At 56.1% G+C, this 21523-nt stretch overlaps 2 protein-coding genes across 5 annotated transcripts in view; one reads left to right on the top strand and one right to left on the bottom strand.

Annotated features, from left to right (window-relative positions):
* The window catches only part of LOC149865300 (uncharacterized), a 32112-nt gene that overhangs the window by 4366 nt on the left and 6223 nt on the right, over positions 1–21523 (bottom strand). For 3 of the 4 annotated variants that reach the window (XM_090041292.1, XM_090041293.1, XM_090041290.1), the window contains 8 exons: positions 20910–21209; positions 19219–19515; positions 18794–18901; positions 18233–18583; positions 17706–18017; positions 17249–17581; positions 15509–15868; positions 13481–13618 (listed from right to left, as the gene is read on the bottom strand). In XM_090041292.1, coding sequence (XP_089897418.1) covers positions 13566–13618; positions 15509–15868; positions 17249–17581; positions 17706–18017; positions 18233–18583; positions 18794–18901; positions 19219–19515; positions 20910–21209 — 2114 coding nt within the window. In that variant the 3' untranslated portion in view covers positions 13481–13565. Of the gene's footprint in view, positions 1–13480; positions 13619–15508; positions 15869–17248; positions 17582–17705; positions 18018–18232; positions 18584–18793; positions 18902–19218; positions 19516–20909; positions 21210–21523 lie in introns of those variants that run through there. The other variant, XM_090041291.1, reaches the window with a different exon arrangement.
* Positions 1239–4804, top strand: LOC149865301 (uncharacterized). Its single transcript, XM_090041309.1, has one exon. It carries the CDS (start codon positions 3102–3104, stop codon positions 4791–4793), a length of 1692 nt encoding a protein of 563 aa, XP_089897435.1. The 5' UTR covers positions 1239–3101; the 3' UTR covers positions 4794–4804.

Here is a 21523-nt window from a genome sequence, read left to right on the forward strand (position 1 = left end):
ATCTCCCCTTGGGCAGTCCCCCCTTCCCTCACCCACCACACCTTGACATCTTCAGCTTCTAGACAAACAAGGGCTGCCCCAGGGCTTCACAAGCCTGACCTTGCTCTTGTGGGTCCATGGTCATTGCCTTACCTGCCAGTTGCACAGCTCTGACCGCCCCCTAACACCACGTCCGTGCCTCACAGATGCTGCTCTTTCCTGTTGCCACATGTGCCCCGGGCTCTGGGCTCTGGGCTCCCAGTCCTTGCCCCCTTGGTCTCCAGCTGTCAATCCCAGTCTTTGTCACTCTCTTGGGGCCCTGCTCCTTGGCCAGGTGAGACTCCTGGGCTCCTCTGGCCCCACCATTCTCCAGCTGTGGTTTTCCTTGGCTCCCCCGAACCCCAGAGCCTCTGTTCCTTTGGCCCCTCTTCCTCTCTCTGGCCCAGCTGGGACCTCCTGACCTCCCTTTAGTCCCTGCACAAACCACCAGTGCTTGCCCCAGCCCAGATCTTGTGGCAGGAGCCTGGCTGTGGCCCTACTGCTCAGGACCTCCACTTCCAGCAGCCCTCTGGGCTAGACTGCCCGACCAGCTCAGGACCTGGGCTTATATGCTCCAAGCCCCTCCCCCTTCTGGTCATGTGACTCCCTAAGCTTTTGGAATGGCCCCTTCTCTTAAACTGGCAGATGTGCTAAGCACCCATCACAGCCAGGCAGGGTCACAGGCTGCAGCTGGCTCCTGGGGGAGTGCATGGGCCAGGCTGAGGCGTGCTCCTCAGGATGTGGGGTCTCCAGTGGGGCAACAGGATCAAAGCTGGTAGAAGTGTCTCCTGACACACATCATCACTATTGACACTGGGCCGTGATGAGACCCCATGTTCTGCTTTGGGCTGAGAGCTCTCCAGGCGGGACTGGAAGGGCCGTTCACAAACTGCCCAAAAATCATTTCCCAAACATGAGAACGAGCGACAGGAAGCTAAGCCCGAGGAGGTGTCTTCTCAGACTGGCCCATACGCCTGGTGCAGAGTGCAACAGCCCCCAGGCATCACCACTCCGGGCTCTCCTTATGCTTCCTGGCCCACATGTTCCTACCTTTGAATCTGCTGGACTTTGACTTTGGCTTCTGTAAGGCCTTGTCCTCCATGGAGTACTGGTATTCAACCCTGTCATTCTTGGGCCCCCTGTTCAGCAGGTAAAGCTTGGACTCCACGCTGTAGGACTTCCCATCCAGCACCTGGCTGGGGGTGGGCATGTGGCACTTTTGGGGTCTGAGCTCTCCAGGGACCTGGCCTACTTCCTTCTTGTTCTCTTTCCCTACCAGGTCATTGCCAGCTGCTTAGGGTAGGACCATGATACAAGGCCCTGCATGGTCACCAGCTGCCCAGGGACCAGGACCTGCAGCAGGGAGATTTCTCCCTGGTCAGGAGGGTGCAGATGGCAGGCTGCAACAGGTGAGAGTGGTATGTGAGCAAGCAGCCCATCCGCTGGCCTCGGACACATACCCACCACTGCCCTGGCCTCCCTAAGCCCAGCTCCTGGCAGCCTCTGCTATGGCTTCCTGTCACACACCCAGTGCAGCCCTGATTGCCTCTTGTTGCAGACATTGTCAGGGAAGGTCTGATGAGAGGGGTCAGACAGGGCCATGGGGTCACAACCCCTTTGGGCTGGGCCAGGCGACAGGCACTTCTGCTCCCCTATGGACCCACCATGACCAGAACCGATGGGGCCCATTATCCCTGAACAGCCTGTGGCAGGCCTGTGCTATCAGAATCAAAGAAGGTGAGGGTTTGAAGGGGCCTCAGGAGGTCAGATCTAGTCCAACCGCCTGCTCAAAGCAGGAGCAGCCCCAACCGGACAATCCCAGGGAAGGCTTTGTCTAGCTGGGTATTAAAAACCTCCTAGGATGGGGACTGCACCACCTGTCTGGGTAACCTGTTCCCATGGGCGATTGGTGACACCTGTCAGGGGGCACATGTGGCAGAAAGCCGCCTTGGTTTCTCCCCAAAATCTCTGCCGTGTGACAATGTGATTAAATCTCTGTGCTGTGACCATTTGAGTAGGGTGGGCTCAGCAGAGGAGACCACACCCTCAGCCTGTCTTTTTAGGTAACCTGAGCTGGCTGCAGTCTGGGGCGGGGGGGACCTGCTCCCCCTGCCCACGTGACTGGTATCAGCCACCTGGGTGAGGGGCATCTACCTGGGGGGCTAGAGTCTGCCCGGCAACTAGTGATGCATTTCGAACTGGTTGGCCGACAGCCAACCGCAGCTGGCCTCCACTGGACCAGGTGAAGGAGGTCACAGGGGCTATATAAGTTAAGACTGCCCAGGAGGAGGGGGCAGCAGCCATGCGGGGGACTGAGAGGAGCTTTACCATCTGAAACTGGCTCTCTCCCCCAAAACTCATGAGCTAGAAATGGCCTGCCAACAAAGGGAAATTTCACCAGCCTCTGGATGAAGCGTGTGAGTGAGCTACTCGAGGTCTGATAGATATCTAGCTGGCAGTAACTCAGATGCGTGATCAAAAGACTACCTCAGCCAGACTTTTTGCTCTTTAGGATTTCTAGGATACTGCTAAGTCTAGTACCCTACTTTCACCCCACCCCTGTAACCAATAAAGTCCTCCTTTGTGACCGGTTTGGGAGACTTATTGAGGGGTGGGTCTAAATTATGCCTAAGAGACCCCTTAGGGCTGCAGACTAAGGGAGACTTTCCTTTTGGCCCCTGATTTGGGGAAGTGCCCCAAGTGCCTGTACCGGGTCGAATACCTGTAGGACATTAGGCCTGTGTTTCCCCAAGGACACAGGGCCGAGAGTGAGTCCATTCTTGGGGTGGTGGCAGCTTCGTTACCCCCAGGCTAGCGAGTGTGCTCCAGGAAGGGGGGTGGCTGGACGCGAGGTGCCCCTAGGGAGGCATTCGGAGCCGGGAAGGTGGGCGGGCACAGGGAGGTGGGCGGCTCAATGCAAAAGCGCCCCCTACTGGCCCGCCACAGGTGGTGGTAGTGGTGGGATCCGAATACCCTGCTGTTTTACAGGCATAATTTGGGAAGAGTAATAGAGTCACTGAAATCCCTTGAGCAAACAATTTCTAATTTGACATCGGGTCGACTGGATAATGTAGATAGCCAGGATGGAGGAGCAGTATGTCCAAAAGACCGTGCCTGAACTGAAAGAGGTGGCAAAAGAGAGAGGCCTTCATGTGAAGAAAGGGCTAAAGAAGGAGGAACTGATTAAACTCCTGTGCGACAACGACTCAGCCATGGAGCAGCCTCCACACTCACCAACTCCTGAGTCCTCCCCAGAATCACAGCCCTGCACGCCAAGTCCGACGTCCTCAGGGAAATCAACCCCTATGGAGGAGCGCTGGAAGTACCAGATGCGGCTAGAAGCTGAAGAGCGGGAGCGGGAGCGACAGGGCAACCTCAAGTATGAGCTAGAGTTGAAAAAGATGGAGTTGGAGATCCAGCGTGAGAAGGTACAGATGGAGATGGATCTGAAAAAGATGGAGATGGAGGCCCGAGAGGCAGAGGCCAAGCGCAAGCATGAACTAGAGGTACTCCATCTGCGGAGCAACGGGGAAGGTGCGGGCCCTCCGCAAGCGCCTGGGGAACAACCCAAACCGAACTCCTCAGCCTTCGCTTGCTATAGACCCGGAGATGACCCCGAAGTATTCCTCAGCATCTCTGAAAAGCAAGCCCAACGGTTGAAGGTGCCTGAGGAAGAGTACATGATGCACATCGCCGCTTTGGTAGATGGTGACCTGGTGGTGGTCCTGAACAGCCTGCCCACAGATGCAGCTGAGGACTATGATACATTTAAACAGGCCGTGGCTTCGAGGTTCAAGTTAGGGCCGGACTATTTCTGGAAAAAATTCCGGAATCTCCGCCCACAACCGGAGAAGTCAATGGCTGATTATGTGGCCTTGATGTGGGATGCTTTCCTTAAATGGGTAGGGGGAGCCAAGGCTGACACTGCCGAGAAAACGTACCAACTCATGGCATTGGACCAATTCTATCATTGCTGTCCAAGGGAGGTTAAAACCCTAGTCAAGGACAGGGGCCCCAAAACAGTCCAAGAGGCCGCTGAAATTGCGGCTCAGCTGTTGCTTAATCGTGAGGGGTCAGACAAGAAGCCCCCCTACTCTGGGAAGGAACATAAAGGGTTCCAAAGAGGGGTGAGGGGAGGCCCAGGTCCAAAAGGGAAAAAGGGGCCATCCCAGACCGAGCGGAAGGAGGCCCCTAATTCGACCAAACTTCCCGATTCGGAAAAGAGGGGGTGCTATAACTGCAGGGAGCCAGGCCACATCAAGCCCAACTGCCCAAAGTTAAGCCACAAACCCAAGCCCGTCAGACATGCAACAGCTAAAAGCAATGAGTGGGGAGACCCGAGCCCCCCCGAGGGGCGTGCCTGTTGCTACAGGATCACAAACCCAGGGGAGGTGATGGCCCCCCACCGGACCAAGATAACGGTCAATGGGAGAACCCTTATTGGGGAGCTGGACACGGGGTCCAGCGTGACATTAATCGATGCCAGCCTAGTTTCACCTGCGGATATAATCCCAGGGAAGGCCCTTACCGTTCAAGGGGTGGGGTCTCCAACATTTGAGGTACAGGTAACTCGTCTGCTCATCGAGTGGAGAGGCTGCGCGATGTGTGTAGAAATGGGTGTGCTGGAAGGGGCCCCGGTCTCCATCCCGGTGGGACGGGATATCATAGAGCTAGAACTCCGGCACCGGGAGGTGGACCAGGTCCTAGGGCTAGAGCCCTACCGCATTAATGCAGTGACTTGTCTGCAGAGCAGAAAGGCTAGAGGGGGAGGTTAGAAACTCCCCAAGAGACAGTCACACTATTGGCTGCCCTGGGAGAGGCCCCAGCGGGGGGTGAACGCACACCAGACCCTAAGGGAACTAGCAACCCTGAGAGTGGGCTAAGTGACAGTCCCAGGGAAGTGTCTAGTCCATCAGTGGCAGAGGGAGGTGAGACTCTCAGGGAGGAGTCCAGGGAAGTCCCTGAGGGCGAAGGCGCACTCCCTGCAGGAGCCCCCGAGCTCTCTGCTGATGGCTTAGCCGGGCGAGAGGAGTTCGAGCAGGAGGTTCTGGCGGACCCCAGCCCGGAGGACCTCCAGCAGACGGCTCAGGAGCAAGACAGTGAGTTCACCCCGGAGAAGAGGGAGCAGGAGGTCTGGGATAAGGGACTTCTCTATTGGTTGTGGGTACCAAGGAACCATGCCCAGACCTGGGAACCCCATCGCCAATACAGACAACGATTGCTCTCCATGGCTCACGATTTACCATGTGCTGGTCCCATGGGCAGGGAACGGACACACCAGCGGCTGCAGGCAAACTTTGATTGGCCCCGAATTGCCCAGAATGTGATGGAGTATTGCAGATCTTGTGAAATCTGCCAGCGGAAGGGCAAAAGTGGGGACAAGAGAGAGGCTCCCCTACAGCCCCTCCCTATCATTGATCAGCCCTTCCAATGAGTGGGGATAGACCTTGTGGGCCCGCTGAGGCATAAGACTCATAGAGGGAAAAGGTACGTCCTGACTCTAGTGGACTTTGCCACTCGGTACCGGAGGCAGTTGCCCTGACCTCCACCGAGGCACCGGTGGTTGCGGATGCCCTAACCAAGATCTTCTGTCAGCTGGGTTTTCCCTCCGAGATCCTGACGGACCGGGGTGGAAACTTCCTGGGGGAGGTGATGGGGTGCCTGTGGGAGTGCTGTGGGGTGAAACACCTCAAGACCACAGCCTCCCACCCTCAGACAAGTGGGCTGGTAGAGAGGTTCAGTGGGACCTTGGAAGGGATGCTAAAGGCCGAAGTGGACTCGAACCCCAATGACCGGGGTGAGAAACTGCCGCAGTTGCTCTTTGCCTCCCGGGAGGTGCCCCAGGAGTCCCCGGGGTTCTCGCCTTTCGAACTGATGCTTGGGAGGCGAGTCCGAGGTCCTCTCGATCTGGTGAGAGAGGAGTGGGAAGGGAAAATCCCTCCCACCAAGACCTCTGTGGTGGAGCATGTGCTGAACTTTCGTCAGATACTGGCGGACATGATGAAAGTGGCACGAGAGTCCCTGGGACGGGCCCAGGAGAAGCAAAGGTCCTGGTATGATGCAAAGGCTCGCTTGCGTACCTTTGACCGTGGTGATAAGGTTATGGTTTTCCTGCCACTAAAGACAGACAAGCTGCAAGGCGCTTGGGAAGGTCCTCATGTTGTCCTGGACAAGCTGGGTGATGTGACCTATGTTGTGGGCAGGAGTGGGAGCAAGCCTGAGACTGTTCATGTGAACATGCTTAACCCTTACTTCGATAGAGGGGATGCGGTGCTCTGGACTTCCTCAGTAGAAGGATCGCCCGAGGACCCCGAGGAGCCGGTCGTGTACGGTGACCGGGATGGGGAGGCAGGAATGGAGGAACTGCATCTGCCGGACCACCTGCCCTCCCAGGACAAGGACGAGCTGCTTGCGGCACTCAAAGCCTTCGGGACAGTGTTCTCCAACAAACCAGGTAAGACGGACCTGGCGGTGCACTCCATAGACACGGGCAGCCATCGCCCTGTACACTCCAGACCGTACTCAATTAACGAGAAGGTGAAGCAAGAAATAACATGAGAGATCACAGAGATGGAAGGGTTAGGGGTAATTCAGCCTTCAGGGAGTCCCTGGGCCAGCCCGGCGGTACTCGTCCGGAAGCAGGCCGGGCCCATCCAGTTCTGTGTGGACTACCGGGAGCTGAATGCTATCACCACCCCGATGCATACCCTATGCCCAGGATGGACACTTTGCTCGATCACCTGGGTCCCGCCAAGGTCATTTCTACTCTCGATATGTCCAAAGGATTCTGGCAAATGGTGCTGGATCTGGACGCCATAGCCAAGTCCTCCTTTACCACCCCTGTGGGACTACATGAGTTTATGGTTTTACCTTTTCGTATGCGCAACTCTCCGGTGTCCTTTCAAAGACTGATTAATAACCTGCTGCAAGGGTGCAAGCTGTTTGCCATGGCGTACATGGATGACATCGCCATCTTCAGTCAGGACTTTGAATTGCACCTGATCCATCTGACCCCCGTGTTGGGCAAGATCAAGCAAGCCGGTCTTACGGTGAAAGCCAAAAAGTGCCAGCGGGCACTATCCGAGGTAGTATACTTGGGACATCAGGTGGATGGAGGTCATATTGCTCCCTTGTGGGACAAGATTGAGGCCATTAAGGACTGGCCGCCTCCACAAACCAAGAAGCAAGTCAAAGCCTTCCTTGGCCTGGCCGGATATTACAGACGGTTTGTCCCGGGATTCGGAGCGACGGCAGCCCCCCTACACGAGCTGACCAGGAAGGGCAGCCCTGATCCAGTGGTCTGGAGGCCGGGGTGCCAAGAAGCATTCGACATCCTAAAGGCTGCCCTGGTCAAACACCCGATCCTGAAGGCACCGCTCTTTGATAAACTCTTCTACGTCGCCTTCCCATTGGGACCTAGCTCTTTCTCACCCCAAGACTCCAGAGGGGAAACGGAAGAACTCTGGAAGATGCTTGTGAGTACGCTACTCAATCATCGGATTAGATATCTAGCTGGCAGTAACACAGATGTGTGATCAAAAGGCTACCTCAGCCACACTGTTTTGTTCTGTGGGATTTCTAGGATATTCTCAATCTTGTATCCTATTTTCACCCTACCCCGGTAATCAATAAAGTTCTCCTTTGTGACCGGTGTGGGAGACTTATTGAGGGGTGGGTCTAAATTACGCCAGAGAGACCCCTTAGGTCTGCGGACTAAGGGAGACTTTGCTTTTTGCCCCCCTGACTTGGGGAAGTGCCCAAGAGACATCTGAACTACCCAGACATCTGTTGGGAGACACAGACAGCAAAGTCCCACCGCTCACGCAGGTTTCTAACCTGTGTACAGGACCTCCACCTGACGCAGGAGGTACATGGTCCCACTAGGGGGAATGCCTTACTGGATCTGGTATTGGCAACGGGGGATGACATAGTAGGGGACCTACAGATCGGTAGCCATCTGGGGGACAGGGATCACCTAAAAGTACAATTCAGCATAAGGCGTCGAGTGGGTAAGGTAACTAGTAGGGTGAACGTGCTGGACTTTAGGAAAGCTGATTTCAGTGAACTCAGGCGATTAGTGAAGGACGCACTACAGAGTAGTAGTTTTGAAATGATGGGAGCCCAAGAAGGGTGGCTGTGCCTTAAGGAAACTATCTTTCGAGCACAAAGCGAGACGATCCCCGTGCGAGGTAAAAGAGGGAAAGGGGCCAGGAGGCTTCCCTGGCTGACCAGAGAAATCCAGGGCAGACTAAGGGCCAAAAGGGGAGCACATAAAAAGTGGAAACAGGGAGAGATCACCAAAGAGGAATATACCTCTTCTGCTCGTGCTTGCAGGGAGGCAGTTAGACAGGCCAAAGCTACCATGGAGCTGAGGATGGCAACCCAAGTAAAAGACAATAAGAAATTGTTTTTTAGATATATAGGGAGTAAAAGGAAGGCCCAGGGAGGAATAGGACCCCTGCTAAATGGGCAGAAACAATTGGTGACGGACAGAGGGGACAAGGCTGAACTCCTCAACGAGTTCTTCGCCTCAGTGTCCCTAAGCGAGAGGCACGACAAGTCTCTCACTGGGAGTGTAGGGAGGCAGCAGCAAGGCACCAGACTCCCATGCGTGGACCCTGAGGTGGGGCAGGGTCACTTGGAGGAACTGGATGCCTTTAAGTCGGCAGGCCCGGATGAGCTCCATCCGAGGGTACTGAAGGCACTGGCCGACATCATTGCAGAGCCACTGGCGGGAATATTTGAACGCTCGTGGCGCACGGGTCAAGTCCCGGAGGACTGGAAAAGGGCCAATGTGGTTCCCATTTTCAAGAAGGGGAGGAAGGAGGACCCGGGCAACTATAGGCCAGTTAGTCTCACCTCCATCCTTGGCAAAGTCTTTGAAAAAATTATCAAGGCTCACATTTGTGAGAGCCCGGCAGGGCAAGTTATGCTGAGGGGAAACCAGCACGGGTTCGTGGCAGGCAGATCGTGCCTGACCAATCTAGTCTCTTTTTATGACCAGGTCACAAAACGCCTCGACGCAGGAGGAGTGGATGTCGTATACTTGGACTTCAGGAAGGCCTTTGACACGGTATCCCACCCCATACTGGTGAACAAGTTAAGGGGCTGTGACTTGGATGACTGCACAGTCCGGTGGGTGGAGAATTGGCTGGAGGGTCGCACCCAGAGAGTTGTGGTGGATGGGTCGGTTTCGACCTGGAAGGGTGTGGGCAGTGGGGTCCCGCAGGGCTCGGTCCTTTGACCGATACTCTTTAATGTCTTCATCAGCGACTTGGACGAGGGGGTGAAATGTACTCTGTCCAAGTTTGCAGATGACACTAAGCTATGGGGCGAAGTGGACACGCCGGAGGGCAGGGAGCAGCTGCAAGCAGACCTGGACAGGTTAGACAAGTGGGCAGAAAACAACAGAATGCAGTTCAACAAGGAGAAATGCAAAGTGCTGCATCTAGGGAGGAAAAATGTCCAGCACACCTACAGCCTAGGAAATGACCTGCTGGGTGGCACGGAAGTGGAAAGGGATCTTGGAGTCCTAGTGGACTCCAAGATGAACATGAGTCGGCAGTGTGACGAAACCATCAGAAAAGCCAATGGCACTTTATCGTGCATCAGCAGATGCATGACAAATAGGTCCAAGGAGGTGATACTTCCCCTCTATCGGGCGCTGGTCAGACCGCAGCTGGAGTACTGCGTGCAATTCTGGGCGCCGCACTTCACGAAGGATGCGGATAACCTGGAGAGGGTCCAGAGAAGGGCCACTCGTATGGTTAAGGGCCTGCAGGCCAGGCCCTACGAGGAGAGACTAGAGATACTGGACCTTTTCAGCCTCCACAAGAGAAGGTTGAGAGGCGACCTGGTGGCTGCCTATAAGTTCATCGGGGGGGCACAGAAGGGAATTGGTGAGTATTTATTCACCAAGGCGCCCCTGGGGGTTACAAGAAATAATGGCCACAAGCTAGAAGAGAGCAGATTTAGATTAGATATTAGGAGGAACTTCTTCACAGTTCGAGTGGCCAAGGTCTGGAACGGGCTCCCAAGGGAGGTGGTGCTCTCCCCTACCCTGGGGGTCTTCAAGCGAAGGTTAGATGTGTATCTAGCTGGGGTAATGTAGGCCCAGCACTCTTTCCTGCTTATGCAGGGGGTCGGACTTGATGATCTATTGAGTTCCCTTCCGACCCCAGTATCTATGAATCTATGAATCTATAAGTGCCTGTACCGGCTCGAGTATCCGTCGGACTATTAGGCCTGTGTTTCCCTGAGGACACAGGGCCGAGGCAGTCCCTTCTCGGGGTGGTGGTGGCACGTTACCCCCAGACTAGCGAGTGTGCTCCGGGAGAGGGGTCGGCCGAGCATAAAGCGCCCCAGAGAGGTATTCGGAGTCTGGAAGGTGGTCGGGCGCAGGGAGGTGGGCGGCTCATTGCAGGAGTGCCCCCTACTGGCCTGCCACACGTGTTGGCAGTGCTGGGATATGAATACCCAGCTGTTTCACTGCGGTGGGATCCCTGCACCCGCCACAGACCTCGTGAAGGAACACCTTGAGAGGCTGGATAGCTTCAAGTCAGCTGGCCCTGACCATTGACACCCCAAGGTACTCAAGGAGCTGGCGAGCATCATAGCTCAGCCCCTGGCACAGATCTTTAAAAAGTTCTGGCACTCTGATGTATTGCCTGAAGACTGGAAGAAGGCCAATGTGGTGCCGATCTTCAAGAAAGGGAGGAAATTGGATCTGGCCAACTATCAGCCCAACAGCCTGACTTTTATCCTGGGGAAGATCTTAGAAAAGTTCATTAAAGAGGCCATCCTTAATGGACTGGCCGACGCCAACATCCTAAGGGATAGGCAGCACGGGTTTGTTGTGGGTAGGTCTTGCTTGACCAATCTCATTTCCTTCTACGACCAGGTGACCTATCACCTGGATGAGGGAAAAGAGATTGATGTCATATATCTTGACTTCAAAAAAGCCTTTGATCTGGTATCCCATGATCACCTCTTCACCAAACTGGCCAATTGTGGCCTTGGGTCCACCACGATCCACTGGCTGGGGAATTGGCTTCATGGTCAGACCCAGAAGGTACTAATTGATGGCAGTCACTCATCGTGGTGCCCTTTGACCAGTGGGGTCCCCCAAGGCTCTGTCTTTGCACCCATATTGTTCAACATCTTCATTAATGATGTGGACACTGGAGTCAGGAGCGGACTGGCCAAGTTCGCCGATGACACCAAACTTTGGGGCAAAGCATCCACGCCAGAAGATAGGCGGGTGATCCAAGCTGACCTGGACAGGCTCAGCAAATGGGCAGATGAGAACCTCATGGTGTTTAACACCGAAAAATGCAAGGTTCTCCACCTTGGGAGGAAAAACCTGCAGCACCCGTATAGGCTCGGCAGTGCTACGTTGGATAGCACTACAGAAGAAAAAGACTTGGGGGTCATCATTGACCACAAGATGAACATGAGCCTGCAATGCGATGCTGCGGCTAGTAAAGCGACCAAAATGCTGGCGTGCATCCATAGATGCTTCTCGAGCAAATCCCAGGACGTCATTCTCCCCTTGTACTCGGCCTTGGTGAGGCCGCAGCTGGAGTACTGCGTCCAGTTTTGGGCTCCACAATTCAAAAAGGATGTGGAGAAGCTTGAGAGAGTCCAGAGGAGAGCCACGCGCGTGATCAGAGGTCAGGAAAACAGATCTTACGATGACAGGCTGAGAGCCATGGGACTCTTTAGCCTGGAAAAGCGCAGGCTCAGGGGTGATCTGGTGGCCACCTATAAGTTTCTCAGGGGTGACCACCAGGATCTGGGGGAACGTCTGTTCACCAGAGCGCCCCAAGGGATGACGAGGTCGAACGGTCACAAACTCCTGCCAGACCGTTTCAGGCTGGACATAAGGAAGAATTTCTTTACTGTCCGAGCCCCCAAGGTCTGGAGCAGTCTGCCAGTGAAGGTGGTTTAAGCACCAACATTGAACACCTTCAAGAGCAAATTGGATGCTTGTCTTGCTGGGATCCTATGACCCCAGCTGACTTCCTGCCCTATGGGCAGGGGCTGGGATCGATGATCTTCTGAGGTCCCTTCCAGCCCTAATGTCTATGAAATCTATGAAATTCCCATCCCCCCCGCCCCGACCTAAACAAATCTGATTAAGATGCAGTGAGAGACACACCTAAAACCCTCCAGATAAGGGTGACAAAAGTGAAACAACTGCCCTAGGTCTCATTTGCATCTAATTTAGATGGGAGATGGAGAACAGAACACCCAAAGTAGAGACTACAGTGAATTCTGGGATCAGAGAAACAGGGGAGCACTGAATGATGGGCAATCTGTGATTCAAATACTAATTAAGTCACATTTACACACACCCAGCTCAGCATTTATCAGACCAGTTCTAATCTGGATTTACAAAGGACTTCCCCCCCCCCACACACACACACGGACAGACAAACCTCTAAGCAGAAGTAAAGTTTAATAGGCATCTTGGGCTGCACATTGCCTGGTCCCACTATGGGAGGCCTATTTAAACTGCATTGACTAAAACTCAATTACTGGGGTAGGGAATGCTGAGGAAAGAGACTGAGTCCAAGGGGGTATGGGCAAATTTTGAACAATGGCACAGGGTTCATCACAGCGTCCAGCCCGTTGGAGCCCTGACCACTAGTGTTGTCATACTTTTCCCGGGATGACTGGTGGGAGTCCTCCCCCCGAATGGTTGTGAATGCTCCTATAACTGCCTTAAGTCTGTGAAAAGGTTACAGTAAGATCTGGAAAAATCACGCTAAGCTGAGGCTTGTTCACAACAAGTAAAACCCTGATGCTGCAAGCTATCTATTGTTTCTGAAGAAACCAGGAGTATCTGCTATCCATAGGAATTTGCAGCTGGCTCTTAAGTGTCTGGTTACTCCCTAACCATATGTTTTCCTGATTATCAATCAGTTTCCTGAGATGTTCCAAACCAGATAACCCCTTGTCAAGAGAAAAGACAGTGATTTACACTATTGAGAATGCTTGAAGCAGCTGAACTGAGAGTATAAAAATCTGTAAAAAAAGCAGCAATGTGCATGTGCGCTTCAAGAGAACTCTCTCTCTCTCACACATCCCACTGCTATTCTCGAGAAGTTGGAAGAAACAGCTCGTCTCCCTTCAAGGATCATGCTGAGAACTTTACCTGTCAGCATTGCAACCCGAGTGCCTTGGACCGGTGAGGTCCCAGCTCTTGCTCTCTTTTCTCTCTAGGCATAAAATTCTGAACTTGAACTGTATTAGTTAAACTTGAGCTAAGTTTCCCCAAATACTTAGTGAAACCAGGGCAATACTGTAATTGTTTGTGTTTGTTTTTCCTTTGCATGTCTGTTAGTACTAGCGCCATTCTGTATTTCATATACTTACCAATGAATAACTTTTATAGTCAAACTAGTAGTAACTGGGTGTATTTTGCCTTCTCCCCTTTCCGTCCCCACTTGCTCTGCAACAATGCTTCTTTCACCTAAGCTAAAGATCCCTGGGCATATCTGGTAACAGGGAAGAGACACAGTGCTGGTGATATTGCCTTGGCTTCAGCTGCCACCTCCCTCTTCAGCTCTTGGAGGCTCTGGGGACTCTGAATGACCTAGAAAACAAGGGTAACAAGCCTGGGACTTGACATCTGGGCAACACGGGTCTTTTCACCCTGCAGAACCAGATCCTCTACACTTGCACATGAGCTGGGGCATGCAGGGGAGTGCAGGCCCAAGGCTGAAGCCTGCATCTCAGGGCATGGGTGCAGCTGGGAGACAGCATCAGAGCTGAGGAATTCCAGCAGACTCGAAGAGGGCCAGTGTTGTTCCCATTTTCAAAAAAAAGAGGAAGGAGGACCCAGGAAACTATAGGCCTGTTTGTCTTACCTCAGTCCTGGGTAAGCTTTTTTAAAGAATGATCCTGGAGCATGTCCGCAAGAGGCCAGCACAGGAGAACCAACACGGGTTCATTTGAGGCAGGTCCTGTCAGACCAACCTGGTGGCCTTTTACGACCAGGTCACAAAATCCTTAGACGCAGGTGTCGCGGTGGCTGTAGTCTTTCTGGTCTATCACCCCATTTTCATTAAGAAACTGGGGGGCTGTGGTATCAACACCCACACAGTCAAATGGGTCACCAACTGGCTGGAGGGCCGCACCCAGAGAGCAGTGGTGGAGGGGTCATTTTCAACCTGGAGGGACGTGGGCAGCGGGGTCGCCCAGGGCTCGGTCCTCGGGCCCGCACTGCTCAACATCTTCATCAGCGATTTGGACGAGGGGGTAAAAACCATGTGTTCAAATTTGCTGATGACACTAAGATGTGAGGTGATGTGGGCACGCTAGAAGGGAGGAATAGGCTGCAATCAGACGTGGACAGGTCACGGGGGTGGGCGGATGAGAATAGGATGGGATTCAACACTGACAAGTGCAAGGTGCTGCACCTGGGGAGGAAGAACCAGCCGCATACCTACAGGCTGGGGAACTCCCTTCTTATTAGTGCAGCAGCATAATAGGATTTTGGAGTCATTATCAATTCCAAGATGAACACGGGCCGGCAGTGTGGGGATGCAGTCAGGAAGGCCAACCGCACCTTGTCCTGCATCCACAGATGCATCTCGAGCAGGTCCAAGGAGGTGATCCTCCCCCTCTATGCGGCACTGGTCAGGCCGCAGCTGGAGTACTGCGTCCAGCTCTGGGCCCTGCACGTCAGGAGGGACGTGGACAGCATGGAGAGGGTCCAGAGGAGGCCACTCGCATGATCAGGGGGCAGCAGGGCAGGCCCTACAAGGAGAGGCTGTGGGACCTGAACCTGTTCAGTCTCCACAAGAGAAGGCTGAGGGGGATCTAGTGGCCTGTTACAAGCTGGTCAGGGGGGATCAGCAGGCACTGGGGGAGTCCCTGTTCCCCCGAGCACCGCCAGGAGTGACCAGGAATACCGGTCAGAAGCTGGCAGAGGGGAGATTTAGGTTAGATATCAGGAGGCGCGACTTCACAGTCAGGTCAGCTAGGATCTGGAACCAACTTCCAAGAGAAGTGGTGCTGCCTCCTACCCTGGGGGTCTTTAATATGAGGTTAGATGTACACCTTGCTGGGGTTGTTTGACCCCAGTACTCTTTGCTGGCATGGTAGGGGGTTGGACTTGATGACCTGCTTAGGTCCCTTCTGACATGACGAACTACGAAACTATGCAATTATGAATTCAATCTGGGGTCAGGAGTGTCCCCTGACACATGTCACCACTTGTGACTCTGGTCCAAGACAGCATCCCATGTTCCCCTTTGCACTTACAGTGCTTGGTGCCTTCTCCTGCCTGCCCGGGGTGCCTGGATCGGGTCCCTCAATGAACTGCCCAGAAAATGCCACTCACACCTGAGAACCAGCGGCAGGAAGCTCCACTCAAGGGTGTAACTTGTTAGACTGGACTATGCACCCGATGCACCATGTACAACCCCTGGGCTTCACCACCCTGCCCTTGCCCCACACCACCCAGTCTGTGTGCTCCTACCCAGATGCTGCAGCTCCTCGCTGGACCTGGACTTGGGCTCCTTCAGGGCCTCATGCTCCACATGGCCATGATTCTTCACCCCGTCGTCCTCAGGCTCCGTGGAGGGAGCACACAGCTCGGACTCCACCCTGGAGGACTTCTCATCTGGTGCCCAGGTGGCGACGGGAGTGAGGACACTGGGGGGGTCTGAGTTCTCCAGGGGCCTGGCCTCCTTCTTTCTTGCTTTCTTTCCCAGGAAGGCCATCACCAGCTGCCTGGGGTAGGTGCCTGATACAAAGCTCTGCACAGTCACCGGCTGCCCAGGGACCAGGTCCTGCTGCTGGGAGACCTTGCCCAGGTCTGGAGGGTGAAGATGGCAGGCTGGAACAGGTGGGACCAGCATGTCAGGAAAGTGCCCCTGTCCCCAGGCACCAGACACATACCCACTAGTGCCCTGGCAGGCATGAGCCCAGCTCCTGGCTCTCTGGTGTGGGCTCCCCTTTCCCAGCCAGTGTGGCCCCAGACACCTCATGTCCCAGACAGCTTCTGGGAGGGCCCAATGTGAGGGGTCAGACAGTGCCATGGGGTCACAGCCCCTCTGGACTGGGTTGGGTGACAGGTGTGGCAGAAAGCCACCTTGTTTCTCCCCAAAATCTCTGCCCTGTGACACTGTTGACTAAAATCTCTGAGCTGCAACCATTTGATTAGGGTGGGCCCAGCACAGAAGAGACTGCACCCTTGACCTGTCTATTTAGGTAACTTGAGCTGGCTGCAGTCCTGAGGGAGGGGGAGCCTGCTCCCTCTGCCTACCTGACTTGCATCAGCCACCGGGGTGGGAGGTTTTACCTGGGGAGCTGGAATCAGGAGCCGGGTAACAGGTGATGGATTTCAAATTGCTTGGCTGACAGCCGGCTGGGGCTGACTTCCACTGGCCCAGGTGAATGAGGTCACAGGGGCTATATAGGTTGGGGGGGGAAGGAGGCTCACCCTTCTCTCTTCGGCCATGAGGTGAAGCAGCAGCAAAGCAGGGGAGACAGAGGAGCCTTGCCATCGGGACCCAGCTCTCTCTCTCACCCCCAGACTCCAGAGGGGAAACTGGAGAGCTCTGGAAGATGTTGGTGAGTAAGCTACTCGATCGGATTAGCTATCTAGCTGGCAGTAACACAGATGTGTGATCAAAAGGCTACCTCAGCCCCAGTATTTGCTCTCTAGGATTTCTAAGATATTGCTCAACCCTGTACCCTAGTTTCCCCTACCCCCTGTAATCAATAAAGTTCTCCTTTGTGACCAGTGTGGGAGACTTATTGAGGGGTGGGTCTAAATTATGCTTAAGAGACCCCTTAGGTCTGCAGACTAAGGGAGACTTTACTTTTTGCCCCCTTGACTTCGGGAAGTGCCCCAAGTGCCTGTACCGGGTCGAGTACCCGTCGGACTATGAGGCCTGTGTTTTCCCGAGGACACAGGGCCGAGTCAGTCCCTTTTCGGGGTGGTGGGAGCGATGTTACCCCCAGACTAGCGCATGTGCTCTGGGAGAGGGGTCGGCTAAGCATAAGGCGCCCCTGGGGAGGCATTCGGAGTCTGGCAGGGGGTTGGGGGCATGGAGGTGGGCGGCTCAACGCAGAAGCGCCCCCTACTGGCCCACCACACCAGGTAGGTCAGGACCCCTATGGATCCACCATGACCAGGACCAGAGTGGGGCCCATGAAAAGGCCCCTTATCCCAGGACAGCTGCTGTGTCTGTACCATCCCCACACCGCTTACCACTGCTCCTCTCGATGGGGGTCTCCAGGGCGAGGTGTCCCACGCGGCAGATGTACTCTGCCCCCTTGTCCCTGGACGTCCAGCGGGTGAGTCTGGTCTCCTGCTGGAAGCTCTTCCCATCCCGTGCCAGGACGGCCGTGCCGGGCTCCACCCTCCACTCAGCCGAGTCCCGCAGGGTCACAGCAGTGGCCTCCCCCTTGCCCCTCTTCAGCCAGGTCACGCTCAGCTCCCCCGGGAAATGCCCCGCGATGCGGCAGCTTAGGATGACTAGCTTTCCCTTGGCCATGGACCCAGTCTGGGAGATTTCAGACACATCCGGGGGCCGCAGGAGCCCTGGGGGAGGGAAGAGGCAGAAGCAGGGACAGGCCCCGTCAGGGGAGCCGCGGCCCCTCACACCCCACCCAGACCCAACACCCCTGCAGCGGGGCTGGGACCCCCGGACACGGCCCCTCCTCACCCGCGGCCCTCAGGCTGAGCTCTCTCTCGCTCGGGGGCTCTCCGGGGCCGTGCTGGACGCACACTCGCACGCGCAGCTCCGGCCGGGTCAGGCTGCGGCTGGGCACTCTCCAGACGCTCGTCGCGGTGAACGTGCCGTCCGCGTTCTTGTCTATCTGTGCGGGGTCTGGCCCCCAGCTCCCGGCCCCGTCCCAGCCCCACTGGATCGGGGGCACCTCCCGGGGGTAGAAGTTGTGGAGCTGGACAGCGAACGGCACCTTGTCGCGGGGGTCCCACTCGGGCCACACCTGGATCTCCGACACCTGCGGCCGGGCTGGGGAGACAGCAGGGGGGGGGTTAGTGCGAGGGACTGATGGGATCCTGCTTGGGGGAGATGGATGTGGGAGCTATGTGGGGCTGGAGCAGTGCACTGAGGGCTGGGTGAATCCTGCCCATCCTCAAGATTTGTCCTGTCTCCAGCTCCATCTCTCCCTGGCAGCAGCAGATGTAGCCATGCCCCGAGGTGGTATTAGGGCGCTGGGTACTCACCCCATACCCGGATCTCCGGGGACACTCGCTCCTCTCTGATACCTTCAGTCTCATGGAGGAAGACGCACCGGGCCCGCACCCCGTTGTCCTGCAGCACGGGGGTGAAGGTCAGGGAGGACGTGAGGCGGGTCCCAGCTCTCTCCTCTGTCACTCTCCAGCCCATGGGAGGGGACGGGGACTGGGAGTGGTCGCTCCCGGGCATGGTCCTGTCATCACTGTGGATCCGCTCCCACTTGATGGTGACATCATCGGGGAACGTCCCCTCCATGGAGCAGCGCAGGGTCGCCTCCTGGCCCAGCAGGCACCGCTCCGGCCCAGCCACATCCGAGATGAAGTATGAGACTGCCCAGCCTGGGGTCGGAGTAATGGACACACGGGACACGGGTCAGCCTGGGATGGGATGGCATCTGCAGTGGGTGATGCCTGCCGTGGGGAGGGGAAATCCCAGTGCAGAAAAAGCCTCTCCACCCTGCTCCCCACCCAGTATTAGTCACTCTCCCGTCTCTCTGACCCATCTCCCTTTTGGTGACCATGCAGCCCAAGGGCATCATCCCACTCTACCTTTGCTCCTAGTTGTATGGCAGGAAATGATTATGATGACCACGGTTCCTGCTATGATTATGATGGCTACGATCAGCGTTCTGGTTTGATCCACGTCCGTGCTCCGTTCTGGGAGGAGAAAACCGGGCTGAGCTCAGCTTCTGTTCCCCAGCTGCTGCCCTTGCAATCATGGGCCAGGGTTTGCTTAGGGCTGCTGGGGATCCCTGTGCCTGGCCATGCACCAGGAACACAAGGGACTGGATGCCGAAGCCCAGGAGCCCCATGCATGCTAGCATCCCTCTACTCCTTGGTGCTCCAGTGGCTCTGGGAGGAAAGGGACATTCCCCTGCATAATGGAGCCCCAGACCATGCTGGTCTGCAGCTCAGCAGCACCTCCACGCTGGCCTGGAGCAGCTCTGTGCTACCGCAGATAGACAGGCTCTCACCTACGGTGTTCAGGGAGACGTCCTCCTGCAGTGGCTGTGCCAGAGCCGCATGGTGGACGCGGCAGAAGATATTCCCCCCGTCGCTGTGGGTGGGGGTGAAGGTGTAGGTCAGGGTGAGGCTGAAGGTCCCGTCCGGGTTCCTCTGGGGGTTGGAGCCGGTGGAGCCCTTCAGGACCTGCCCGTCTCTCAGCCACGCCACATCCACCTCCTTGGGGAAGAACCCCCTGACGTGGCACAGGAGGGAGGTCTCAGCATCTCCAATGCTCTGTTGTCTTTGGATGGAGATTGTTGGTGCAGCTGGAAAGAGAGAGTCCTTGTGCCATGCGGGACCCAAGACGAGGAGTGTGCAAGTTCCCTGCCAAATCGGGCTGGCACTGAGCTGCTGATGCCACGTGGGGCCTGGGCCTGTGTCAGCCCAATGCTCACCTGACAGACCCACCCCTCTCCAGGCAGGAGTCCCAGCGGCCTTGTGGGGCTGGGGGTCTGGGAGGGTGAGAGGGGCTAGGACAGCACTGCCCGTGTGTCTGGAAGCAGGAGATTGTGCCTCCCGCAGCTGGCACACAGTGCTAGTACATGTGCCCCCTGTGTGAGAGGGGATTTAATAGCAGCCTTCAACTCCCTGCAGGGTAGGTCCAAGGAGGCTGGAGCAGGACTGTTCTCAGTGTGGGCAGGTGACAGAGCAAGGAGCAATGGGCTCCAGTTGCAGCAAGAGAAGTTTAGGTTGGATATTAGGAAAAAACTCTCACGAGGAGCGTGAAGCCCTGGAAAAGGCTACCCCGAGCGGTGCTGGAAGCTCCATCCTTGGAGGTTTTTAAGCCCTGTCTAGACAAAGCCTTGGCTGGGATGATCTAGTTTGGGCAGCTCCCTCTTTAAGCAGTGGGTTGGAGTAGATGTGACCTCCTGAGATCCCTTCCAACTCTCATTTCCTGTGATTCTGTGACCCAGCGCATGTCAGGTGTAAAGGCAAGGCGAGGGGTGAGGATGGGGCTGGGGGGGCTGGATTGCAGCTGACGGCACCGGGGGCACTTTGGGGGCTCTGCATGGGCAGGCTGCACTGTAAGTGATGCTTCTCAGTAGCTCCTAAGTAGTACGTCTCCATGCACTTCTCACCACGGGGCACTGGGCAACGTGGACCTGTGGCTACTTCTGGCATGTGGCCTGGCACCTTTTGGGCCCAGCTGCTCCCCTCGCAGTCGTGGGCCATGTTGTGCTCTGGGATGTTGGGGTTCCCTGAACCCAGCCATACACCGGCAATGCAGGGGCCTGGATGCCCCTCCAGGCCTGACTCCATCCGGTCCTTGGGGCTCCAGCTCCTCTGGGAGGGAAGGAGCATTCATACTGGCTACTGCAGCCCCAGACCATGCTGGTCTGCAGCTCAGCACTGTCTGCACACTGGACTGGGGCAGGTCTGTGCTGCCTCGGGGAGGGGCCAAGGAACTGCCCCCACAACTGGAGGGGGGTCCTGGGTGCCCCACCGGGCCTGAATCCCTCTTCTTCTTGGTGCTCAAACTCCTCCGGGGGGGAAGGAGGATTCCCACTACATAATGCAGCCTCTCACCATGCTGGTCTGCAGCTCAGCGCTCCCTGCATGCTCGCCTGGAGCAGGTCTGTGCTATCACGGAGAGGGGACAAGGGAAGTACCTCCGTGTTTGGAGTCAGGGCAGCAGGCAGGTCCCGGCACGGGCTCTTACCTCGGATGTCCAGGGAGACATCCTCCTGCAGTGACTGCCCCAGAGCCTCATGGTAGACGCGGCAGGAGAAGACGCTGACACTGTCGTGCGGGACAGGGGTGAAGGTGTAGGTCAGGGTGAGGGTGAAGGTCCCATCCAGTTTCCTTTGGGGGCCGGAGCGAGTGAAGCCCTTCTGGACCTGCCCGTCTCTCAGCCACGTGACATTCATGTCCCTGGGGAAGACCCCCCCCACGTGGCACAGGAGCGAGGTTTCCACACCGGCCATGGCTGCTCGTCTTGGGATGGAGATTGCTGGGCCAACTGGGAAGGAGAGAGTCACTGAGCCATGCTGGACTGGGGACAGGGAGTGTGGGAGTCACTCCGTGGGGCTGGGCTGGCGCTGAGCCACTGAGGCCATGCGGGGCCTGGCCCTGTGTCAGTGCTGATGTTCACCTGCCAGACCCCCGGGCAGGGGGCAAGGAGCTTTGTGGGCCCGGGGGTCTGGAAGAAACAAAGGGAAGAGGACAGCGCTGCCCGTGTGTCTGGCAGCAGGAGATTGTGCCTCCCGCAGCTGGCACGTGACACCTGTACACGTGTCCCCTGCATGAGGCTTCCCAGTGCTCCTGGGTAGAGAC

This window comes from Crocodylus siamensis, chromosome 4 (genome assembly GCF_052110815.1).
Source record: "Crocodylus siamensis isolate JL-2025a chromosome 4, ASM5211081v1, whole genome shotgun sequence".
Taxonomy (NCBI): domain Eukaryota; kingdom Metazoa; phylum Chordata; order Crocodylia; family Crocodylidae; genus Crocodylus; species Crocodylus siamensis.

What these genes read in the sequence shown, in the direction of transcription:
- LOC149865301 (XM_090041309.1), top strand. Translation starts at nt 3,102, where the DNA reads ATGGAGGAGCAGTATGTCCAAAAGACCGTGCCTGAACTGAAAGAGGTG.